Source organism: Erpetoichthys calabaricus, chromosome 3, assembly GCF_900747795.2.
Source record: "Erpetoichthys calabaricus chromosome 3, fErpCal1.3, whole genome shotgun sequence".
NCBI lineage: Eukaryota > Metazoa > Chordata > Cladistia > Polypteriformes > Polypteridae > Erpetoichthys > Erpetoichthys calabaricus.
The window spans coordinates 22,230,215-22,251,577 of NC_041396.2; the positions used below are offsets into that span (position 1 = coordinate 22,230,215).

Here is a 21,363-nt window from a genome sequence, read left to right on the forward strand (position 1 = left end):
AAATCTGGTTAAGTAACAAAAACCTAATTCACTGCGGACCTCTGGGACCAGAGTTTTGCACCTCTGCTCTTGCAATTTCATTATATGGATGTGAGAAAGCAGAAAAAACATTCTTCATTATCCAACCTGCTATATCCTAACTGCAGGGTTGCGGGGGTCTGCTGAAGCCAATCCCAGCCAACACAGGGCACAAGGCAGGAAGCAGACCCCAGGCAGGGGCTAACCCACCGCAGATGAGTATAAGTATTTAACTCACAAAATACCAATGACTGTGTTTTATATTAATCATGCTGCAGAGAACTATATGATTTTATACTTCTATATGATTTGATCTGCATTTAGGTAGGATAGGAATTATGTTTATGCACAGAATATGAGACTGATTTAATTCTTCTATAAGAAAGTGCTAACCTCTTGATATCAACAGAACACCCTGTGATATTATGAATCAATGTGATTGTTTTCTTCACTCTTGCTTAAAATTATAAGACAAAAATTGTCATTTATGAATGAATAAATAAGGATTGTTAATCTAATCAAACAAATATGATCTAATGAAGATATTAAAGTTATAAGAATGTAATCTCTTTATAACTAATGCAATGAACTTAAAGAAAACTGCTTAAAATGGGTCTGTACTGAGACGGGCACATTCTTTAGATAATGTATGGCGCCTGGTACTGCTTTGTTTTTCTGTACTCCTAAATGTCATAAATTAAAGATGTAACCCTAATTTATGTATGACCTCAAAATGTTATGTTTTTTTCTGTTCTCTCTTTGGCTAATGAATAAGCTAGGTAATATCCATCCATCCATTTTCCAACCCGCTGAATCCGAACACAGGGTCACGGGGGTCTGCTGGAGCCAATCCCAGCCAAAATAGGGCACAAGGCAGGAACCAATCCCGGACAGGGTGCCAACCCACCGCAGGACACACACAAACACACCCACCCACACACCAAGCACATACTAGGGCCAATTTAGAATCGCCAATCCACCTAACCAGCATGTCTTTGGACAGTGGGAGGAAACCGGAGCGCCCGGAGGAAACCCACGCAGACATGGGGAGAACATGCAAACTCCACGCAGGGAGGACCTGGGAAGCGAATCCAGGTCTCCTAACTGTGAGGCAGCAGAGCTACCACAATATATATATATATATATATATATATATATATATATATATATATATATATATATATATATATATATAATGATTAGCTTCTCGCAATTGAAGAGGGCCCTATGGTGGATGTTTGCCGACTGGTAGACCAACCACATACAACCAGATCGGGACTCAGTACACGAATGTTATGAATGTAATTACTCTGATCTACAGGCTGTCAAATAAACGAACTACACGCCATGGAGCAGCATAAAGGGACTTCATCTCTGACGCTGACGCCCGAGGTTCGATCCCTGCAAGAGGAGCAGTAGAGTGTGTACGCCTGATGAGCCCAAATAAGGATGAAACTCATGTCGCATATTCTTTGCATTATTTGACAGTAAACTATGTAACATTCTATGATCTGCTTCTCGCAACTGAAGAGGGCCCTGTGGTGGATGTTTGCCGACTTGCAGACAAACCACATGCGTTACCTGTGCCACCGTGCCACCGCTAGGTAATATAAAGAGGAATTATTTTCGTTTAAGCAAGACTGTGTGTTCTGACCAGCCAGTGGCACTTAGCTTTGGGATGGGGGGGTTGCTCCAGTCTCTTCTTGGTAGGCATGGGCAGGCAGTCTCACAATCTCTCTAACTCACCAAGAATAAAGAAATTGCTTTTAATTTTAAATTGGTGTTTTTTCTCGTCGTTTTCCGACTTCAGTGCTCACAGTTTTGGTGCCCCGTTTGAGGACAGAGATGGCCAAGCGACTCCTTGAGCGGGATAGTCCAGAGGACCGGTAAAAGGACTGACACCGGCCGGGTCGGGAGGACCAGATCCGGAAAAAGTTAGGACTGGCCTGCCTCTGCCGACTCCCACGTAGGGAGTCTTTGACCTCCTCTGATTTTTTCCTGAAAGTCGAGTGAACTGGGAACTTACAGACAGGAGAAAAAATTCTTGGTGAGTAGACCGAGGGAGTCCGACCGGGGAAAACAAAAGAAACCAGGCAGTGAGTGTATAGATAAGGTCAGTGTAAAGATTATGAATGTTAAGGACGTGAGTTAGTACACTCCCTAGGAAACGAAGAAGAAGTCTCTTAGAGGCTTAAAAGTAAAATAAAGGAAGGGAGTAGGAAGAACAGATAAATAACTGAACATTTCGTGATCGGGAAAAAGGCAGTGTTGCGGGAGGGTGAGACTCTTTGCTCTAATGGTCTGGTTATACCCTGAACTGAACGGGTCACTCAGGGAATCGATCATCTAAACAGTGGTAACCAGCGGCCTTCAGGTGAAACTGTCAGTCCGCTAATCAGGTTGATCATCCCGGTGGACCGGGGGACAGGAGGGACCGGGAGTGAAGCGATAATGAGAGGCTGGCTTAGCAAAAAGTGCGGAAAACTCACTGGCCATGGGGAAAACTAATAGTAACCAGTTAAAACTGCTTTGGGAAAACAAAAGCATGAATCCACGTACTCATCTGTAACTGAATAAAGACTAATTGAACTATTCCTGTCTTCCTTGGGTGTTACTTCCACACTTTATTTGACACTCGAGCAGTTCCCCTTCTGTCGGAGAACCCGAGTGAAGGTGCGAATTGCAGACAGGAATAAGATCGGTGACCGGTGAGCACAACTGCTTTACCGTTCAGGAGAGGTACTGGGACGTAACGATAAGAGCGCCTCTTGGAATGAGACGGAGTCGTAAGTAGACTCGGAATTAGAAGAGAGAGGTGGAAGTTTAGTAAAAAGGGAAAGTATCTCACGTTCGGGGATTCGCTAAAGAAAGAAATTGAAAAAACAGTGTGCGAATGAGGAGCCTCTGTGCGGAGAATTGTTTTCGGAAAACGTACCAAGGAAAAAAAAAAGCGGCTCTCCAAGACACTACATAGAACGGAAAACAGGCTTAGATTAAAAAACAAAAACTGTAAACGGTGGAGTAAACAGATCGGGGCAGTTGGCCAGTAGAATGCTCTGGTGATATGAGTGAAATGCAGGAAGTTAGGAAGATTGTATATAGAAATGCATGAGGGAGATGTGGTCGAGAAAATGGAAATGTTTAATAGATGGGAATTGATCATTAAAGACAGAGCCCTGAAAGCGATGCAGAAGTGCAATGAGGGACTGCAAAGCCAAATGAAACTTATAGCAGAAAAAGAAAAGTTGTTCTTGATAATTCAAGAACCATCCCAAAGGTCCAGACAAAAGAAGGAAGAATAAGTAAATAAAAATAATATGAATAAAAAGAACAGATTATACCTTGATTTAGCGACAGCATGCGTTTCCCCTCCCTTTGAGGACAATAGTCTGTCACCACCCCTTGGGGCAGCTGGAGGAATTAATGAGGGAGAGGAAGAAGATGGTTCCGATGATTTTAAAATGAACAGTTTCAGCCAGAGAGGGATGAAGAAGGGGAAAGGGATGCCTAATAAGCCCTGATTCTGACCCGTCAGGGTCAAACATGAATATGAAAGAATGGAATTTTAAGCACCATTAATACAAGTGCCCATTTCGCAATATAATGTACAACAGCCTGACTCAGATTAAAACCGTCCCACCTTGATTGTGCAAATAAACTGGGACCTGCAAGAATTAAAAGAGGTGGTGCAGGAATAGCTGGACCAGTTCATGACGGCGGAGAAACAGTTAGATGACATGAATAAGCCAAATGCTGCAGAATGGATTTAGGTCCTTAGAAGGAAGGTCCAGGCTGAAATGATGTGAGAGTGCAATGGAATGAAACTCTGGGAATACAGGGGGTTGATAGTGGCCAGTTCAGTGTTCAGTGGAGAGTTACAAGCACAAAGAAATGCAAAATATAATATATAATTATAATGCCCAATGAACTAATAGACAAGACTTGATGGCCCGTTTGTGCTTTTGCATCTCAGTTACGGAAAAGGGAGTGAAGGTCATATCAGAACAAGACACCGCCCTTGCATTGACCACCACCACTGCATGCTCTTATGCTGCCTTGATTGTTCATGTTTTTCACAAAACAACAAAAATCTCTGCTGTCCTGGGTTCCTCTTGGATTACAGTATTTAAATAATAATAATAATAATAATTAATTACATTTATATAGTGCTTTTCTTAGTACTCAAAGCGCTATCCACACAGGAACCGGGAAGCGAACCCACAATCTTCCACATTCTCTTACTGCAAAGCAGCAGCACTACCACTGCGCCACCTGTGAGGTCCATCCATCCATTATCCAACTCGCTGAATCCGAACACAGGGTCACGGGGGTCTGCTGGAGCCAATCCCAGCCAACACAGGGCACAAGGCAGGGAACCAATCCTGGGCAGGGTGCCAACCCACCGCAGGAGTATTTAAAATCTTTTTACTATATTGCATGATTTTTGGACTGTATTATGGTGAAGTCTGGCTCTTGGACTTCTTAGCTGCTGCTGTCAGAAAAAGAGACTATTTGCATAACGAACTGTTATATCCCAGCAGAATTGGCTGGAGCGGTATCTCTCTTTTGTCACAACAACTGCTTTTCTTCTAGAGTGGTTCTATCCCACATATCCCCATTGCTAAATCTGCTCGCTTTCAGTGGGTATTAGCATGTTAGGAAGGAGAGGATTTATGTTTTTGTTGTAATTTTGTTGATGTTTAATTCTGTCTGAATATGTTGATTTTTTCACTTCATTTTTATGTTTAATAAAGTGATTTCAATTTTTGTATTTATTTTGAATTTACATATTTATTTAACTGCGGTGGGTTGGCACCCTGCCTGGGATTGTTTCCTGCCTTGTGCCCTGTGTTGGCTGGGATTGGCTCCAGCAGACCCCCGTGACCCTGTGTTCGGATTCAGCGGGTTGGAAAATGGATGGATGGATGGATATTTATTTAATAAATGTCAAAAATGTAAAAAAACTCTGCTCTTATTTTTTTGATTTAATTTTCGTTAGTGCAGGTTTTAATATTAAATGTTGCACAAGACGCAGTGGTAGCGCTGCTGCCTCGCAGTTAGGAGACCCGGGTTCGCTTCCCGGGTCCTCCCTGCGTGGAGTTTGCATGTTCTCCCCGTGTCTGCGTGGGTTTCCTCCGGGCGCTCCGGTTTCCTCCCACAGTCCAAAGACATGCAGGTTAGGTGGATTGGTGATTCTAAATTGGCCCTAGTGTGTGCTTGGTGTGTGGGTGTGTTTGTGTGTGTCCTGCGGTGGGTTGGCACCCTGCCCAGGATTGGTTCCCTGCCTTGTGCCCTGTGTTGGCTGGGATTGGCTCCAGCAGACCCCCGTGACCCTGTGTTTGGATTCAGCGGGTTGGAAAATGGATGGATGGATGGATGTTGCACAAGATAATGCTATATTCTGTAGTCCTTTTATCTTTTTCAATCATTAATTACAAGGGATTAAAATGAAAAGTTTGATATCTAGTGAAATATTTAATATCGAGTACTGTACAAATGTATTAATTTTAGTAAGTAAAGTAAATGACTAGGGGGTCGACGGAAACTACACATCACCATTTATGAGGTTGTATGGTTGCCAATATTCAAATGTACTTTGCATATTGTTATTATTTATGAATATTATCAATAATGCATTGTTTAAATTGTAACTTAACTCCTGCTTGTCTTTACTACACCTAATTGCCTGAGGTTACAGATGTAGATGGGAAGGTGGGGGGAATTAATATACTATAATTCCTTATAAACAGTGGTAAGTCTGGGAGATTTGAGGCATTCTGACAAAGGCTACATATTAATAATACAAAAGGGGAAAGTGGAGCAATATATTACTCTACCAAGACAAAACAGCTTCTTTTTGGAATTAGCCAAGCTTCCATTGTTCGCCTACAGCTGGTGCAAAATGCTGCTGCTCAATTTGTAACTGGTACAAGCAAGCATGGGCACATTACCCCGATTTTGGCTTCCCTTCACTGGCTTGCAGTTCGTTTTCAAATCCATTTTAAGATCCTTGTATTTGTTTTTAAATCCTTTAATGGTTGTGCCCCATTTTATTTGTTGGAACTGCTGCACCCTTATGTACCGTCACGCTCTCTCAGATCAGCAGACCAGATGCTTTTACGTGTTCCTAAGACACGATGCAAACTCCAAGGTGATCGGCTTTTCAGTTGCAGCTCCAAAACTCTGGAACGATTTGCTGTTGCTCCTTCACTTGCTGTCTTTAAATCTTATTTAAAAACACACTTACTGGCCTTTAACCCAGTATGATATGTTGACTATCTCTGTACTTTTTATTAGGAATTTCTTTTGCTCTTATGTGTTTATGTGGTTCTTTTATCCTTTGGTTATTGTGTGTCTGATATGTTGGATTTTATTTTACAGCATTTTGATCTGCCTTGATGTTGTTTTTAAAGTGCTTTATAAATAAATAAATAAATAAATAAATAAATAAATAAATAAATAAAATAAGTGAAATCTGTAACAAATGGAAATTACGACTTTTCTTTCTTAGGAAACTCATCTGGTTTAAAGTGAACAAAACCATAATGACACTTTTATATAAGTCCTTTATTGAATCCATTGTTTCATTTGCTTTTTTCTGTTGGTTTGGCAACCTCAACAATATGAATATAAATCATCTTAACAACATTACAAAAATTAGTAGTAAAATTATAGGTTCACAGCAGACCTCTATCACTGAAATGTATTGCAAACGGGACAGAAAGAAAACCAACTCAGTTCTGTCAGGTGCCATCCTCTTTTTTTGAAATTCCAGCTGTTGCCATCAGGCTGCAGATTTAGGTTTCCAAAGGTAAAGATCAACAGGTTTAAGAACTCTTTTATTCCTAGAGCTATAAGCATTTTGAATTCTATTACTTGTAGGGATGCTGCTCAATCTCAAATTCTGCCTTATAATTGTGTGTACTGTTGAAAGTAATTATACTTCTCTGTAATGATCTTGAGTTTGTGTTTATGCAATAACATCGGTTGTCAAATGTTGTGTCTTTGTTTCTCTATTGGATCTCTGTAACAATGTCTTCTGTTTTTGTACTTCCTGCAGCAAATAAATTTCTCTCCAGGGTAATAAAGTCTACCTAATCTAACCTAACTGACCTAATATGTTAATACCTAAACCATATTCAAAAGCATTGACCAATGAAACAGTCAAAAGTCATAATATTACCTCATACCAGTTTATTTATTGACTAAAAGTGAAAAATAAAGTGCAAGAAATGATAATCTCAGCAAAAGATAAGCCAAAGTCAGGGAAAAGGAAGTAAAATTGCCCAATAAACACACTGGGCTGAATATTTAAGGAGCGGAGCACAGGGGAAGAATCTCACACAAAGAAAGCTACTGGACTCTTTCTTAGTGAGTACTTAATTATTACTTTAAGTATATAATTCTAAGTATTTATGACAAAAAGTTTTATTTGAACAAAAGATGCAATGTTGCCAACTACTAATTAAAATCTGCACTAAATTTGTTTTAGGTTATACATTAAGCCTAAAGTGACAGGCTTGTGAGTTTTTCAGTCTGGTTTTAATTTTTTGTCATATTTGCATGACTAATGTTCATTGCTTGAGTGCACAGGATTAAGGATTTGCTCTATGTGTTAGCTGCTCTCTACTGCTGGGTGTGCTACCAACACTTTTACTGAGTGAATTAGAAAATCTAACATGAAATGCCAAAGGATTGGCCTGGTCTCAGATTTTGTCCAATATTCATGAGCTACCAACTTAATCCGTATTAACGTTTCCAACTTCTGTTATAGCTGATGAGGTGCACAGCTTTGTGACCCATTGATACAACAGATAACAGTTTGTAGGTGGAATATGGGATATTGAAAGATTACGATTTTTGCCATTTTGTGTAATGCTCCAGTTGAAGACAGATTCACTTGTGTATTTGGAGATGAGAAATGCACAGATCTGATATGCACACACAAATGGGAAGAGATGGCAAAATGGTAATTGGACTGTTTACTGTTACATAATGCTACTATAGTAGTTGTGGTACCCGACTAAGATGGGATGCAATCTAAGTAATCAATTTAGACCAAAAATGTTAATGTTAGCAGTGCACCATGCGATGCATATGTGTCTGTTATACGCCATTTCGTATGGGGTTCATAAAAGCTATGTTTATGTTTGTGATGTGCCTGCCATCTGTTGGAATGACAAAGGCAATGCATTTTATACAAAATATGTTTCTGATGTGTCATCTTTTGGAATGACAGAGACATGGAACTGGGTAGACACACAGACATATATTGTGAAATGAATAGCCTTGACACACACCAAAAAGGTTTGGGGCAGCCACCCATATATTGTCCCTGGCTGCAAAAGGGTTTTTAATACAGCTCTCATGAGCAGTGTTTTGAGTTCTCAACTAAACTGACTGGTGGAGGAAAGATGGCAGCTTTATAAGCCGAAAGGCGGAAGTGATGTCAGTCTGGGGGCCGGAACTGAAAGTGACGTTGAATCAGCCAGGTTTTCCCATATTTGGCCTGAAGAGATAACAGAGGTAGGTTTAGTGCACCCAGCCACCCCCTGGCCTGGCAGGTAATTACCTCCACTTGGTCCACTCAGCTCACTCCTATATGGGCTAGTAAAGGCTGCAATCTCTAATGAACCTCTTCCCAGGGAGCATGCACCCCCTGTTGGATACTCTAAACTCACATTAAACCAACACTTCAAAATTAAACATGTAATTTAGGTTATAAGTTTTTTTTTTGTCAGTTTCTGTGAAAGAGATGGTTTCCTGGCAAAGCATCATGTAAATATCTGACCACCACAATATTCCACCACAGAAGAATCTGTTGCACCATCATGACTTTATTAGTTTCTTAATGTGTGTGTGCGTGTGTGTGTGTGCGCGTGTGTGCGTGTGTGTGCAGAAATGTTTGAAATCAGTTCTATACAATGAATATCATTGTTATACTTTGAGGAAATGTCCAGGCTCTTTTGCAGCATATTTTTAAGCATTTTATTTTCTTTTATGCTAGATGTCTTATGTATAAATATTTTTGTAAATATTTTATTAGTTAAAGTATGAATTGTAGGGAAAATGTATTTTAGTATTTTTATGGTCACTGAACAATATGCCTACACAATTTCATTTTGGTAATAAAACAGTTAACACCTGTGGTCTACAGTTTAAATTATAAAAACACCAAAGTTAACACTTTAATATTGAACATACAGCTTCTGTGTATATAGTTATGCATAAACCTAGTGCAAAAATATTTAAAAGAGATAAAGATTAAAAAAATTTGTATCTGTAACAGAATCAGCAAATCTAGTAACATGAAATTGGTGATCAGTATCAGCTTTAAACACCTGATCAGAGCATCCCAGCTTCATTAAAATAAACAGGAACTTCAAGTTTTTTAAACATTTTTTTTTATTTTTCTCTTGTAGGTTAGAGATTTCTCCTCAACTCCAAAAATCAAAAATGGTAAGTTTTTTTATGAGACACTAAAATATACTTTGCACTGAATTTTACTCTGTTGTCAACTGCAGTTTCATATATTTCTGGTAAGGATGAAGAAAAAAATATAAAAGATGGCATCATCAATGCAATGTGAATATTTATGTATGTATGTATCAAGTACATTGTCTAAGGGAACTGTTTCTATATCCCCTTAACTGTCACACCAACAACTTTAGAACAATAGCCGTAAAGACTTATATGGCTTTGGTGAAGAAAAAAAAAACTGTAACTTGTTTATCACATATGGCTGCAGGGTCCACAAATGTGCTGTGAATATTCCTTTTGACACTCTGACTGGGCAAAGTTCATCCCTGATTTATGGTGCAATTACAAAAAAGAAAGATAAGTTTTATTTTAACTAATAGTCTAGTGATATGTACCTCATAAACCAATATACACCCATGTATCCAGCACACTTACTGTAAATGCTCATTTGTGGTATATATATGTATATATATTGTCACGAAACTGAGACATACACAGAAAAAGGTTTGGGGTAGCCACCCGTATATTCTGGTATCCTGGCTGCAAAGTCGTTTTCTTATTCACTGATAGCACTGATGTGCACACAACTGAGTCCAAAACAAGACTGACAAACAGGGAAAATGGGAAGGCTTTTAAAGGGGAAGATAGGAAGTGAGGTCATAAGGATCGGGCCCATATTCGTTAGACATTGGTTCGAGCCCAGACGTGACATCACAGGGGCCGGAGCCAGTAAGGTCTCCTTCCATTAGTTCGGTCCCGGAAGTGACGTCAAGAGAGGCAGATGGGATCTCCCGTGAATGGTCTACAGGGAAGAAAGAAAAAGAGTCAGTGCACTCTGCCACCTCCCGGCCTGTTTCAGAACTGTCGTCACTCAAGCCCTTTAGCTGCCTCCCATGTGCACGTGTGTGACAATATATATATATATATATATATATATATATATATATATATATATATATATATATATATATTCATAGCATCCGTGCTCTGAGTCCCGATCTGATTGTATCGGTGGTTACCTACCAGGTAACGCATGTGGTTTGTCTGCAAGTCGGCAAACATCAGCCACAGGGCCCTCTTCAGTTGCGAGAAGCAGATCATAGAATGTTACATAATTTACTGTCAAATAATGCAAAGAATGCGCGACACGTGTTTCGTCCTTATTTGGGCTCATCAGGCGTACACACTCTACTGCTCTTCTTGCAGGGATCAAACCTCGGACGTCACCATCAGAGACGAAGTCCCTTTACGTTGCTCCACAGCATGTAGTTTGTTTATTTGACAGCCTGTAGATCGGAGTAATTACATTCATAGCATCCGTGTTCTGATTGTATGGGTAGTTACCTACCAGGTAACGCATGTGGTTGGTCTACCAGTCGGCAAACATTCACCACGGGGCCCTCTTCAGTTGCGAGAAGCAGATCATTATATATATATATTTATATATATATATATATATATATAAAATATATATATTGTGGTGGATTGCCGGTTTCCCATTCCGGCCCTCACCCCCAGGCCGCCAGGAGGAGCTCTCCCAACAGCGTAGACGTGCCCCGAATTCCAGCAGGGCCTCATGGACTATGTAGTTTCTACACACAGCCCTGCTGGATACCTTGGGGGCCACCAGGCGTTGCTGTAGGGGGGCTCATGGGCTCTTACGTGCCCTATAACCTGGGGGTACGTCATCATCACGTGACAGGAAGAAACGACGTGCTCCCGGGTTGAGGAAAAGGACTGTTTACCCTGACCCGGAAGGAATAAGGAACTGTGGACTGTTGGACAGGAACACCTCCGGGTCAGGGTGTATAAAAAGACTGTGGGAAAGCTCAGACACTGAGCTGAGCTGAGAGGTAGGAGGGCTCAGTGTCTGGGCGAGGAGGAGTATTGTATTATTGCAAGAGAATTGTTATTATGAGTGTAGAGTGGAGGGTGCTTTGTGCACTGTACAATAGTAAAATAAATAGTTATTGTACTTTCACCTGGTGTTCAGAGTGGTACCTGAGGGTTCAAGAGGTGGATAAAGACCACTATATATATATATATAGTGGTACCACTGCTGCCTCGCAGTTAGGAGACCTGGGTTCGCTTCCTGGGTCCTCCCTGCATGGAGTTTGCATGTTCTCCCCGTGTCTGCGTGGGTTTCCTCTGGGCGCTCCGGTTTCCTCCCACAGTCCAAAGACATGCAGGTTATGTGCATTGGCGATTCTAAATTGTCCCTAGTGTGTGCTTGGTGTGTTGGTGTGTGTGCCCTGTGGTGGGCTGGCTCCCTGCCTGGGGTTTGTTCCCTGCCTTGCGCCCTGTGTTGGCTGGGATTGGCTCCAGCAGACCCCTGTGACCCTGCAAATAGGATATAGCGGGTTGGATAATGGATGGATGGATGGATAATGGATAGATGGATGGATATTCTACATTAAGAAAGCACAGAGGCATGATTTTTACAATTATAAGACATTTATAAATGTTTCTGCTTTTGCTAGAGATTTAAATACTTAACTCACTTTTGTTGCTTTCATTATACAGTATTTTGCCCTTTCTCTGTGTAGAAAGACAGGACAACATCTTAACAATGCTAATTCTTGTTTAGCTGGAAGAATTAACATTGCTAAGATGAATGTCCTTCCTAAGCTTCTTTTTTATTTCAAAACATTCCAATATACATCAATAAATCATCTTTTAAGAAATTAGATTCAACCATAACCTCATTTATTTGGAAGTCAAAACATCCATGTATCCAAAGGACAACCCTACAAAGACATAAGGCAGAAGGTGGCATGGCTCTACCCAACTTTCAGTTTTATTACTGGAAAGCAAATATAGAAGCTATAAAAACCTGGACATTGACAGAAATAGACGAACATACCCAGGCGTGGTCCACAACAGAAATAAAATCCTGCAGTATTTCTTTATATTCTTTGCTGTGTACCCCAATAAATACAAGTCATTGCCAATATACTAACAACACAATTGTGCTTCACTCACTCAGAATATGGAACCAATGTAGGAAGCATTTTAAGATAGAGAAGCTTTTATCTGTGGCACCTCTGCACAAGAACCACATTTTTCCACCCTCGCAAACGTACGCAGTTTTTAATATCTGGAAAACATTTCAGATTAAATCACTTAGAGATCAGTACATAGACAACATCTTTGCATCCTACGAACAATTACACTCCAAATATAACTTTCCAGCAACACATTTCTTTCACTACCTTCAAATTAGAAACTTTGTTAAACAGAACCTGCCCAATTTTCCTCACCTCCCACCTACCACTATTGACCAGTCTTGAGGACTCAGATGGCATTTCTGTAATATACAGTGCATCCGGAAAGTATTCACAGTGCTTCATCACTTTTTCCACATTTTGTTATGTTACAGCCTTATTCCAAAATGGATTAAATTCTTTTTTTCCTCAGAATTCTACACACAACACCCCATAATGACAACGTGAAAAAAGTTTACTTGAGGTTTTTGCAAATTTATTAAAAATAAAAAAACTGAGAAATCCCATGTACATAAGTATTCACAGCCTTTGCTCAATACTTTGTTGATGCACCTTTGGCAGCAATTACAGCCTCAAATCTTGTTGAATATGATGCCACAAGCTTGGCACACCTATCCTTGGCCAGTTTGCCCATTCCTCTTTGCAGCACCTCTCAAGCTCCATCAGGTTGGATGGGAAGCATCGGTGCACAGCCATTTTAAGATCTCTCAAGAGATGTTCAATCGGATTCAAGTCTGGGCTCTGGCTGGGCCACTCAAGGACATTCACAGAGTTGTCCTGAAGCCACTCCTTTGATATCTTGGCTGTGTGCTTAGGGTCGTTGTCCTGCTGAAAGATGAACCGTCACCCCAGTCTGAGGTCAAGAGCACTCTGGAGCAGGTTTTCATCCAGGATGTCTCTGTACATTGCTGCAGTCATCTTTCCCTTTATCCTGACTAGTCTCCCAGTCTCTGCTGATGAAAAACATCCCCACAGCATGATGCTGCCACCACCATGCTTCACTGTAGGGATGGTGCCAGGTTTCCTCCAAATGTGACGCCTGGCATTCACACCAAAGAGTTCAATGTTTGTCTCATCAAACCAGAGAATTTTCTTTCTCATGGTCTGAGAGTCCTTCAGGTGCCTTTTGGCAAACTCCGGGCGGGCTGCCATGTGCCTTTTACTAAGGAGTGGCTTCCGTCTGGCCACTCTACCATACAGGCCTGATTGGTGGATTGCTGCAGAGATGGTTATCCTTCTGGAAGGTTCTTCTCTCTCCACAGAGGACCTCTGGAGCTCTAACAGAGTGACCATCGGGTTCTTGGTCAACTCCCTGACTAAGGCCCTTTTCCCCCGATCGCTCAGTTCACTCGACAGAGTGACCATCGGGTTCTTGGTCAACTCCCTGACTAAGGCCCTTCTCCCCCGATCGGCCATCTCTAGGAAGAGTCCTGGTGATTTCAAACTTCTTCCACTTACGGATGATGGAGGCCACTGTGCTCATTGGGACCTTCAAAGCAGCAGAAATTTTTCTGTAACCTTCCCCAGATTTGTGCCTCGAGACAATCCTGTCTCGGAGGTCTGCAGACAATTCCTTTGACTTCATGCTTGGTTTGTGCTCTGGCATGAACTGTCAACTATGGGACCTTCTATAGACAGGTGTGTGCCTTTCCAAATCATGTCCAGTCAACTGAATTTACCACAGGTGGACTCCAATGAAGCTGCAGAAACATCTCAAGGATGATCAGGGGAAACAGGATGCACCTGAGCTCAATTTCGAGCTTCACGGCAAAGGCTGTGAATACTTATGTACATGGGATTTCTCAATTTTTTTATTTTTAATAAATTTGCCAAAACCTCAAGTAAACTTTTTCACGTTGTCATTATGGGGTGTTGTGTGTAGAATTCTGAGGAAAAAAATGAATTTAATCCATTTTGGAATAAGGCTGTAACATAACAAAATGTGGAAAAAGTGATGCGCTGTGAATACTTTCCGGATGCACTGTATGAAACCATTTTACAGTCCCTCCCTTTCAAAGATCTGATTACAGTGGGAAAAGTATCTCTCACTCAACCTCTCAGAAAAGGAGTGGAAGGCAGCCATGCACAGAATTCACTTGAGCTCCATATGCACAAAGCATACATTTATTCAACTCAAAATTATATATCGAACACATCTGTCTCGCTTAAAATTGTTCAAAATGTTTCCAGGGCAAAATCAAACCTGCAAACGTTGCAATCAAGTTCCAGCCTCGCTGGGTCATATGTTTTGGGCCTGCACCAAATTAACATCATTCTGGACCAAAATCTTTAAATGCCTCTCAGAGAGCCTTGGTGTCACAATCCCCCCTAATCCACTAACAGCTGTGTTTGGTGGACTCCCAGGTGGGCTTAAAGTGGAGAAGGACAAACAAACTGTAATGGCCTTTACTTCACTATTGGTATGTAGATTTATCTTGCTCAACTGGAGGAATCCTAACTCACCTATTCTAAGTCAGTGGGTAAAAAATCAAATTCACACTTACAGGATCTGTACAAAAGTTTTTCAAAACCTGGCAGGATCTAATCAATAACATTTTAGAATAAGCATTTAAATTGAGGAAGCAGATTCTGTCCCCTTTTTCTTTTACTCTATTTATCTTTACTCATTTATTAATTTATCTATTTACTTATTTTTACTAGCTTAATGATTTACTCTGCTGGCCTAGCTCTCTTTCTCATGGGTGGGGGTTGATTTGTTTCAAACCTAGTTTTGTAAAACTTGACTTATTTGTATGGAATATTTTGAGATTACAGTACAATCAATAATATCCAAAAAAAAAAAAAAAGAGAGGACAACAATAAAGAGTTTGGGTGCCAATATGGCCATCCCATATGTTTGGAGGCAGTGAGATTCAAAATAATCACACAGATATTGCGGATTCATCTCTACACACACAAGTTCAAGACAGAACTGTCCCAAAATGGAGGAGCTTACAGTTTTGGGCCCTTCTGACAGAAAGAGGCAGGTCCAGATGGACAGACAAAAGAACTGTCCTAGCCGTCAATCAATTGGTCTGTAGAGGGTGGAAGAGAGAAAGATATTAGGACACAACTCCAACCCCAGTAGCAGCGGAAGAACTGCAGTCACTAGGGCCTTTCACCTGTCACCTATGTGCACACATGTGACACTGGGTACTGGGTTGGCTCCAGAGTACTTCCATCTTATTGTGGAAAGATTTTCCAGTGACCACTTCTCAAAATACAAAATCCCTATACTGCTGTGCAGACTCTCTTTTCTGTACACCAAGTTATATGTCTTCTTCTAGCTGTCTATACACTATTCCTGAACTTATCCATTTAACAGGAGACACAGCCCACAACTGCAATACACTTGCACCCTTTACTCACAATGAACTGTTACTGTGACTCTGCTTTATAGGCGTCATCCCTTCTGTCAGCTCTCTCCAAATAGGCAGAACAGAGCAACAAGGCCAACAGGGCAGTAGTTTTAGAAACTTTATTTGGTCATAGTTATAGTTATTAACATTGCTCACTATGTCAAATGTGGAAGCAAAGCAGATGAGTGTGACAGTTCACAGCATACAACCTGAATGTTTAGCAGCTTCCACAGACGGGGTTGACTGAAGCACCCAAAGTACAGCAAGGTTCAGGATGGTTTTCAGTTCTTGTGGTTAAGTTACTGTAGCTCAGTTGACACATGGCATGAGATCTCTTAGTAGTTGTGTTCTTCCTGCTTTGATTGGCTCATCTCCTGACCTCAGAACACTAGGCTAAGAAGTGGTCATCTCTTTTAGGGAATGGTGTTATGATCTCCACTTTTCATAAATTTATTATGTATTTTCTTATTATACTCTAGGTCAGGCATGTCAAACATGCGGCCCTCGGGCCGCATGCGGCCCACAACAGAAATCTGTGCGGCCCGCATGACAGATCCTAGTTAGCACTGAACTTGTACAAAATGATTACTATCATTTGTGATTGAATCATTCTGCATCTTCAGCGTTACTTATTGACTTTTCTTACTTCTGCCTTCTGACAAAAGCATGTTTTCCCATGGCATTACGGTACCGGAAACGTCATCTGCTAGTATAGCCACGAGCCTTGACCAAAGTTAATGAGCCGCAGCGTCACAACTGAAGTGCTAGGTTGCTGCAGGGGTGGCTTTAGGCATGTGCAAACTGTGCACCTGCACAGTGCCGCCAAATCCCAGGGGCCGCCACGCCAATATATATTGAATATAAAACAGAAAGAGAAAATAACGACACAGCTGACAGCAATGTGGCCGAAAAACATTGTGTTTCTTGTTAATTAGTACGCTGTATTTACAAATTCACTAGAGTTGGAGCAGTACGCTATATGTAGTATTATAACGTTCTGCCGTAATGAGAATATCATGGGCCACCACTTGGTTTTCAAGTTACGGACAGGCGCATATAGAAGCGTGTCATGAGTACGAGGTGGCTATGCAGTGTCCGCAACGTATGTGGCCATCTGCCGTGCATAAGATACCGTATTGACATTGCCAGGCGAAGGGGCCACCGATTCTTTCTCTGCCCAGGGCCGCCACGAGCCTAGAGCCGCCCCTGCTAAGGCTACACTACTGGCTGGGCTGCTGAGACTGGCCACTGGGCAGAACTGACCATCACGAGTAGTAATAGCCCGCATATTTTCATGTTTTTTTGCTCTAGTTTCATGTAATTTTGTGCTAGTATTGTAATGACAGTTAGTGCAGACTACAGCTGAAGATCTGAAGTGGACGCGAGAAGTTGGTCAGTTGTTTATTAACATATTTTTGTGATTTTGAGTTTGTAAAATTATTGTAGGTCAGGTGGCTTTTTGCATATCGGCTTATTTTACAATATAAACTTTGAAGTAAACTTAGTAAAGTAAAATTTGATTTTTGGAGGATTTGTTTTCCAACTTGAATTACTGAGCAAAGAATTCAGTGAGCGTTTTCGTGATTTCAGTTCACACAAACAGGGCATTGCGCTGTTCTCTTACAACGTTGAGAATGCGCCTGAGAATATCCAAATGGAATTGATCGAAGTGCAGTCAGATTCTATTCTGAAGGCAAAATACAACGAAGTTGGTGTGCCAGGCTTGTATGCTTACCTGCCACCCTCGTATGTGCAGATCCGTAAGTTGGCATCGAGAGTACTGTCTATGTTCTGAAGCACTTACCTTTGTGAGCAATTGTTTTCATTAATGAAAGCTACCAAACCCCCACATCGCTCAAGACTTACCGTCGAGCACCTTTCATCCCTCATAAAAATTGCAGATGCACAAGATTTCAAGCCTGATATTGACAAACTGGTTACTAACAAGAGATGCCAAGTGTCGGGACAAAAGAAATAAATCTCACACTGTAAGGCTCCTATATAAGCAATGAATATAATATAATGAATATAATATAATAAGGACCTAGCTAAGAGGCTAAAACTCTAATTCTACACTGTTGTATGGAGACTGTATGGAAATAAATTGCTTTTCTTTAAACTTTAAGTGTTACATTTTTTAAAGTTTTCAGTATTGGAAAGAAATCTACAGTAACTTTGTATAATAGTATAATAGTATTTGTTACAGTGCGGCCCGCTGACGCACATATGGCAGTCGAAGCGGCCCACCAATGGTAGTGAGTTTGACATGCCTGCTCTAGGTAACCCATGTAAGGAATACTGCTTTTCATAAGGACGGAATTTGAATGTTTGGTCAGAAATGGTGTATTTGGCTTATTTTAGAAGCATATATTTTGTTTACATCTGTTCTCAATATCATTTTGTTCTATATTTTATTGCTATTTTAGAGCCTTTTGTATTTACTTGGCAATGTTTCCCAGAATACATTGCAGCATGATTGTGTGATGTCATCAGAGCAACTGAGGAAAGGCCGTTCTTAGTAGTGCCAGGATATCTGACTTTGATAGAAAACCCCAAATTTTTTTATTATAAAAAATATTAATTTTTCATGTTCTCAGATACTGAATCTCTACTCTGGTTTTTTACTTGGCCATGACGATTCCATATTTTGAATTATTGCATCTGTACTGATTACACTTCTCTCTGTTGTTTTTCATTTTTGTTTTACTGTCTCCTGCAAATCAGCACATTGCAGGCCATTAGGGTCCACACCATACTTCTGAGGTTAGTCCTGCAGTGATTGCCATCTGATTTAGATATTTGGTGCTTGGGCAACTAGGGTGTGTCTGTGTTGAGCAAGTAGTTCTGCTTAATCAGTGGTTTCAGATGAGATCTTATCTTAACAAACATGTCAAAAGATACAAGTAGTCAATTACACTTTACAAAATTCTACTTAATAAAAGGACAATGGTCTGTGTGTGTGTCTGTGTATCTGTGTGTCTGTCCAGTTGTTATGTCTGTTATATTCTATTTGGTGTGGAATTCGTAAAAGCAGTGGTAATGTTTTTGATGTGTTGGAAAGAAATATGCAAAGCATTTTATTATTACATGCTGTGGAAGGGGCACCTGTATAATGGATGGGCCAGGCGGGCGAGAGCTTTCAGGGCTTTATCTCCCCCAGGAGGATACAGGGCAGCCCTGGGTTACTCCAGTGCCACGGATTCCCAGAGGGCGGGCTGGGACTTGGAGTTTGCTACAGACCTGTCGGGTTCCTTGAGTGCTGCAGAGCCTGCATAGCTCTACTACATTGGGCTTCTGTCACACCCGGAAATTCTGCCAGAAGAAGATCACCGGATACCTGGAGCACTTCCAGGTGCCCTATAAAAGTTGACAGCCACCACTACTCCAGGAGCCTGAGTCAAGAGGAAGTGGACGAAGCTTGCTGGAGGAGGAGTGGAGGTGAACAGAGAGACGGAAAGAGAAAGAAGAGAATTGTGCTTCTGTGAACTGTGCATGTCTGTGCTGTGCAGGTGGGAAACAGGGGAAGGCGTTTCCCACAAGAAAAAGAAAAACAATTAAAACGTGTGTGCTGAACTCGTGTCCTGCATCTGTCTGTGTCAGGTATGGGTGGCAGGAGCGCCCTCTGCAGGCCACAATGCATTATAAAAACACATTATAAGAGATGGTGCACTGCAAATGTTGAGAATGAATACACTGAGGTCTACAATGATTGCTTCGATTTCAACCCGTCGTTGGCAGGTAGCACAGCTAGTCTGAAAATATGTTAGCAAAGAGAGCTTACATTGGTATGACCTTTTCTTAATACAAATTTATAATCTTAGTACTTTTAACATCTTATTACTGATAAGGAAAAATAAATGAAGCTAACTCTTAATAATGCCACTCCATAATAATATCAGACGTGATCAGATTTGTATGCCTCAGGACCACACAAAGCATCTAAATTGCTAGTTACATTTTCTTAAAAGGATATAATATTAGAACTTAGATGTCAAATATTTATTTCAGCTACTTTTTTAAATCATTAAGCAATCATCCATCCATCCATCCATTTTCCAACCCGCTGAATCCGAACACAGGGTCACGGGGGTCTGCTGGAGCCAATCCCAGCCAACACAGGGCACAAGGCAGGGAACCAAACCTGGGCAGGGTGCCAACTCATTAAGCAATCATTTTTAATGAAAATAAAAGTAGCATTTAACTCACTTAACAGTTCTCTTTTGCTTTCTTACAGCCCATAATAAACTCCTTTGGTCCTCTAGAGATGTACATTGATAAGGAGGAGGGAGTTGCCCTGCAGGCTGATAATGGAAAATACTGGAGTTGCATTTCATACGATTCAGAAGGTCACAAGATGTACATTGAAGCTGCAAAAGCAAACAAAGATGACTGGTGTAAGTTTCATGTAACCAAAACTTCAGATGGGAAAGCCCTTTTGAAAGATCGAAGAGGAATGTATCTGAGTAGATACCATGAAAGTGGCATTAATTATATTAGACCAGTAAAGTCTGCCCCAGATGAGTACTGTAAATTTAGTGTCTTTACCGATAACAATAAGATCCTCCTTAGGGCTGACAGTGGAATGTATGTCAGTAGAATATACAGAAAGCACCAGAACATCGAGGCAGCAAAAGAAGGGCCCGATGAGTGCTGTAGATTTGCACTGAGCCTCGGCGATGTTGTTGAGCCATCTTTTAAAATTCTCAGCGTTGAAGTCAAAGATTTTAACCCAGACCAAATCGAAACTCCCACTGCTGTTGCAGAGCAAAGCTACACTAATAATACCAGCATTGCTCAAAGCCACACTTTCAAACTGTCTTGGGAGCAAAAAACCAGTGAAACGACCACCTGGAACCAAGCTTGGGGTTTCAGTTCATCGTTATCTTGTGATTTCAAAATTGTAAACTTCAGCGCCACAGTTTCTTACAATGGATCATATGAGAAATCCTCAACTTTGGAGAAGACGGTAACAGTGGCTGATGAGACCACAATCAATGTCCCCCCGAAATCAAAGGTGGTTGCTAAATTAATTGTTTACAAAGATGATAATGCTGTTGTTCCATTTACAGCTAAAATTAAGAAAATTGATGGCAATGGAGTTGAAACAATCTTGACTGAAGATGGAACTTGGAATGGAATATTTTACAATAAAGTGAATATTAATGCATCAGAAGAACCAATATAAGCAGAATCACACTGATTGGCTTACTTTCATATGTTTGATAAATTGTGTATTTAGAAGTCAATCTTCATTTTTTAATCATTAAAAGCAAAATTAAAAGTTATATAAAAAGGGGGAAAAAAGATTTCTTTCTGATGCTCATGTTTAATTTTTTTTTTTTTTTAAGTCTTTTCCTCCATCCAATTTGTAAATATGCTTAGTGGATTGTAGTGCCCATAGGAATGAAAAATCAAAAAAAGATATCTCCTTAATATCGTTTTGGTTTCTCTGGGACAACAATGAGATTAGAAAGAAATAAAATAAGATGTTTTCTTTTATT

General features: G+C 40.7%; 1 protein-coding gene across 1 annotated transcript; it reads left to right on the forward strand.

Annotated features, from left to right (window-relative positions):
- The first annotated feature begins 1,863 nt into the window (after nucleotides 1-1,863).
- On the forward strand, nucleotides 1,864-21,054 carry LOC127527001 (uncharacterized). The gene is made up of 3 exons (XM_051924311.1): nucleotides 1,864-1,904; nucleotides 9,441-9,477; nucleotides 20,097-21,054. Exons 1-3 carry the CDS (start codon nucleotides 1,864-1,866, stop codon nucleotides 21,045-21,047), a joined length of 1,029 nt encoding a protein of 342 aa, XP_051780271.1. The 3' UTR covers nucleotides 21,048-21,054.
- The last annotated feature ends 309 nt before the right edge of the window (nucleotides 21,055-21,363 follow it).

Excerpts from the sequence above, each read along its gene's own strand:
- LOC127527001 (XM_051924311.1), top strand. The coding sequence starts at position 1,864 with ATGGCCAAGCGACTCCTTGAGCGGGATAGTCCAGAGGACCG. Across the intron at positions 1,905-9,440 it reads CGGGATAGTCCAGAGGACCG|GTTAGAGATTTCTCCTCAAC; the intron begins GTAAAAGGACTG and ends TTTCTCTTGTAG. Across the intron at positions 9,478-20,096 it reads AACTCCAAAAATCAAAAATG|CCCATAATAAACTCCTTTGG; the intron begins GTAAGTTTTTTT and ends GCTTTCTTACAG.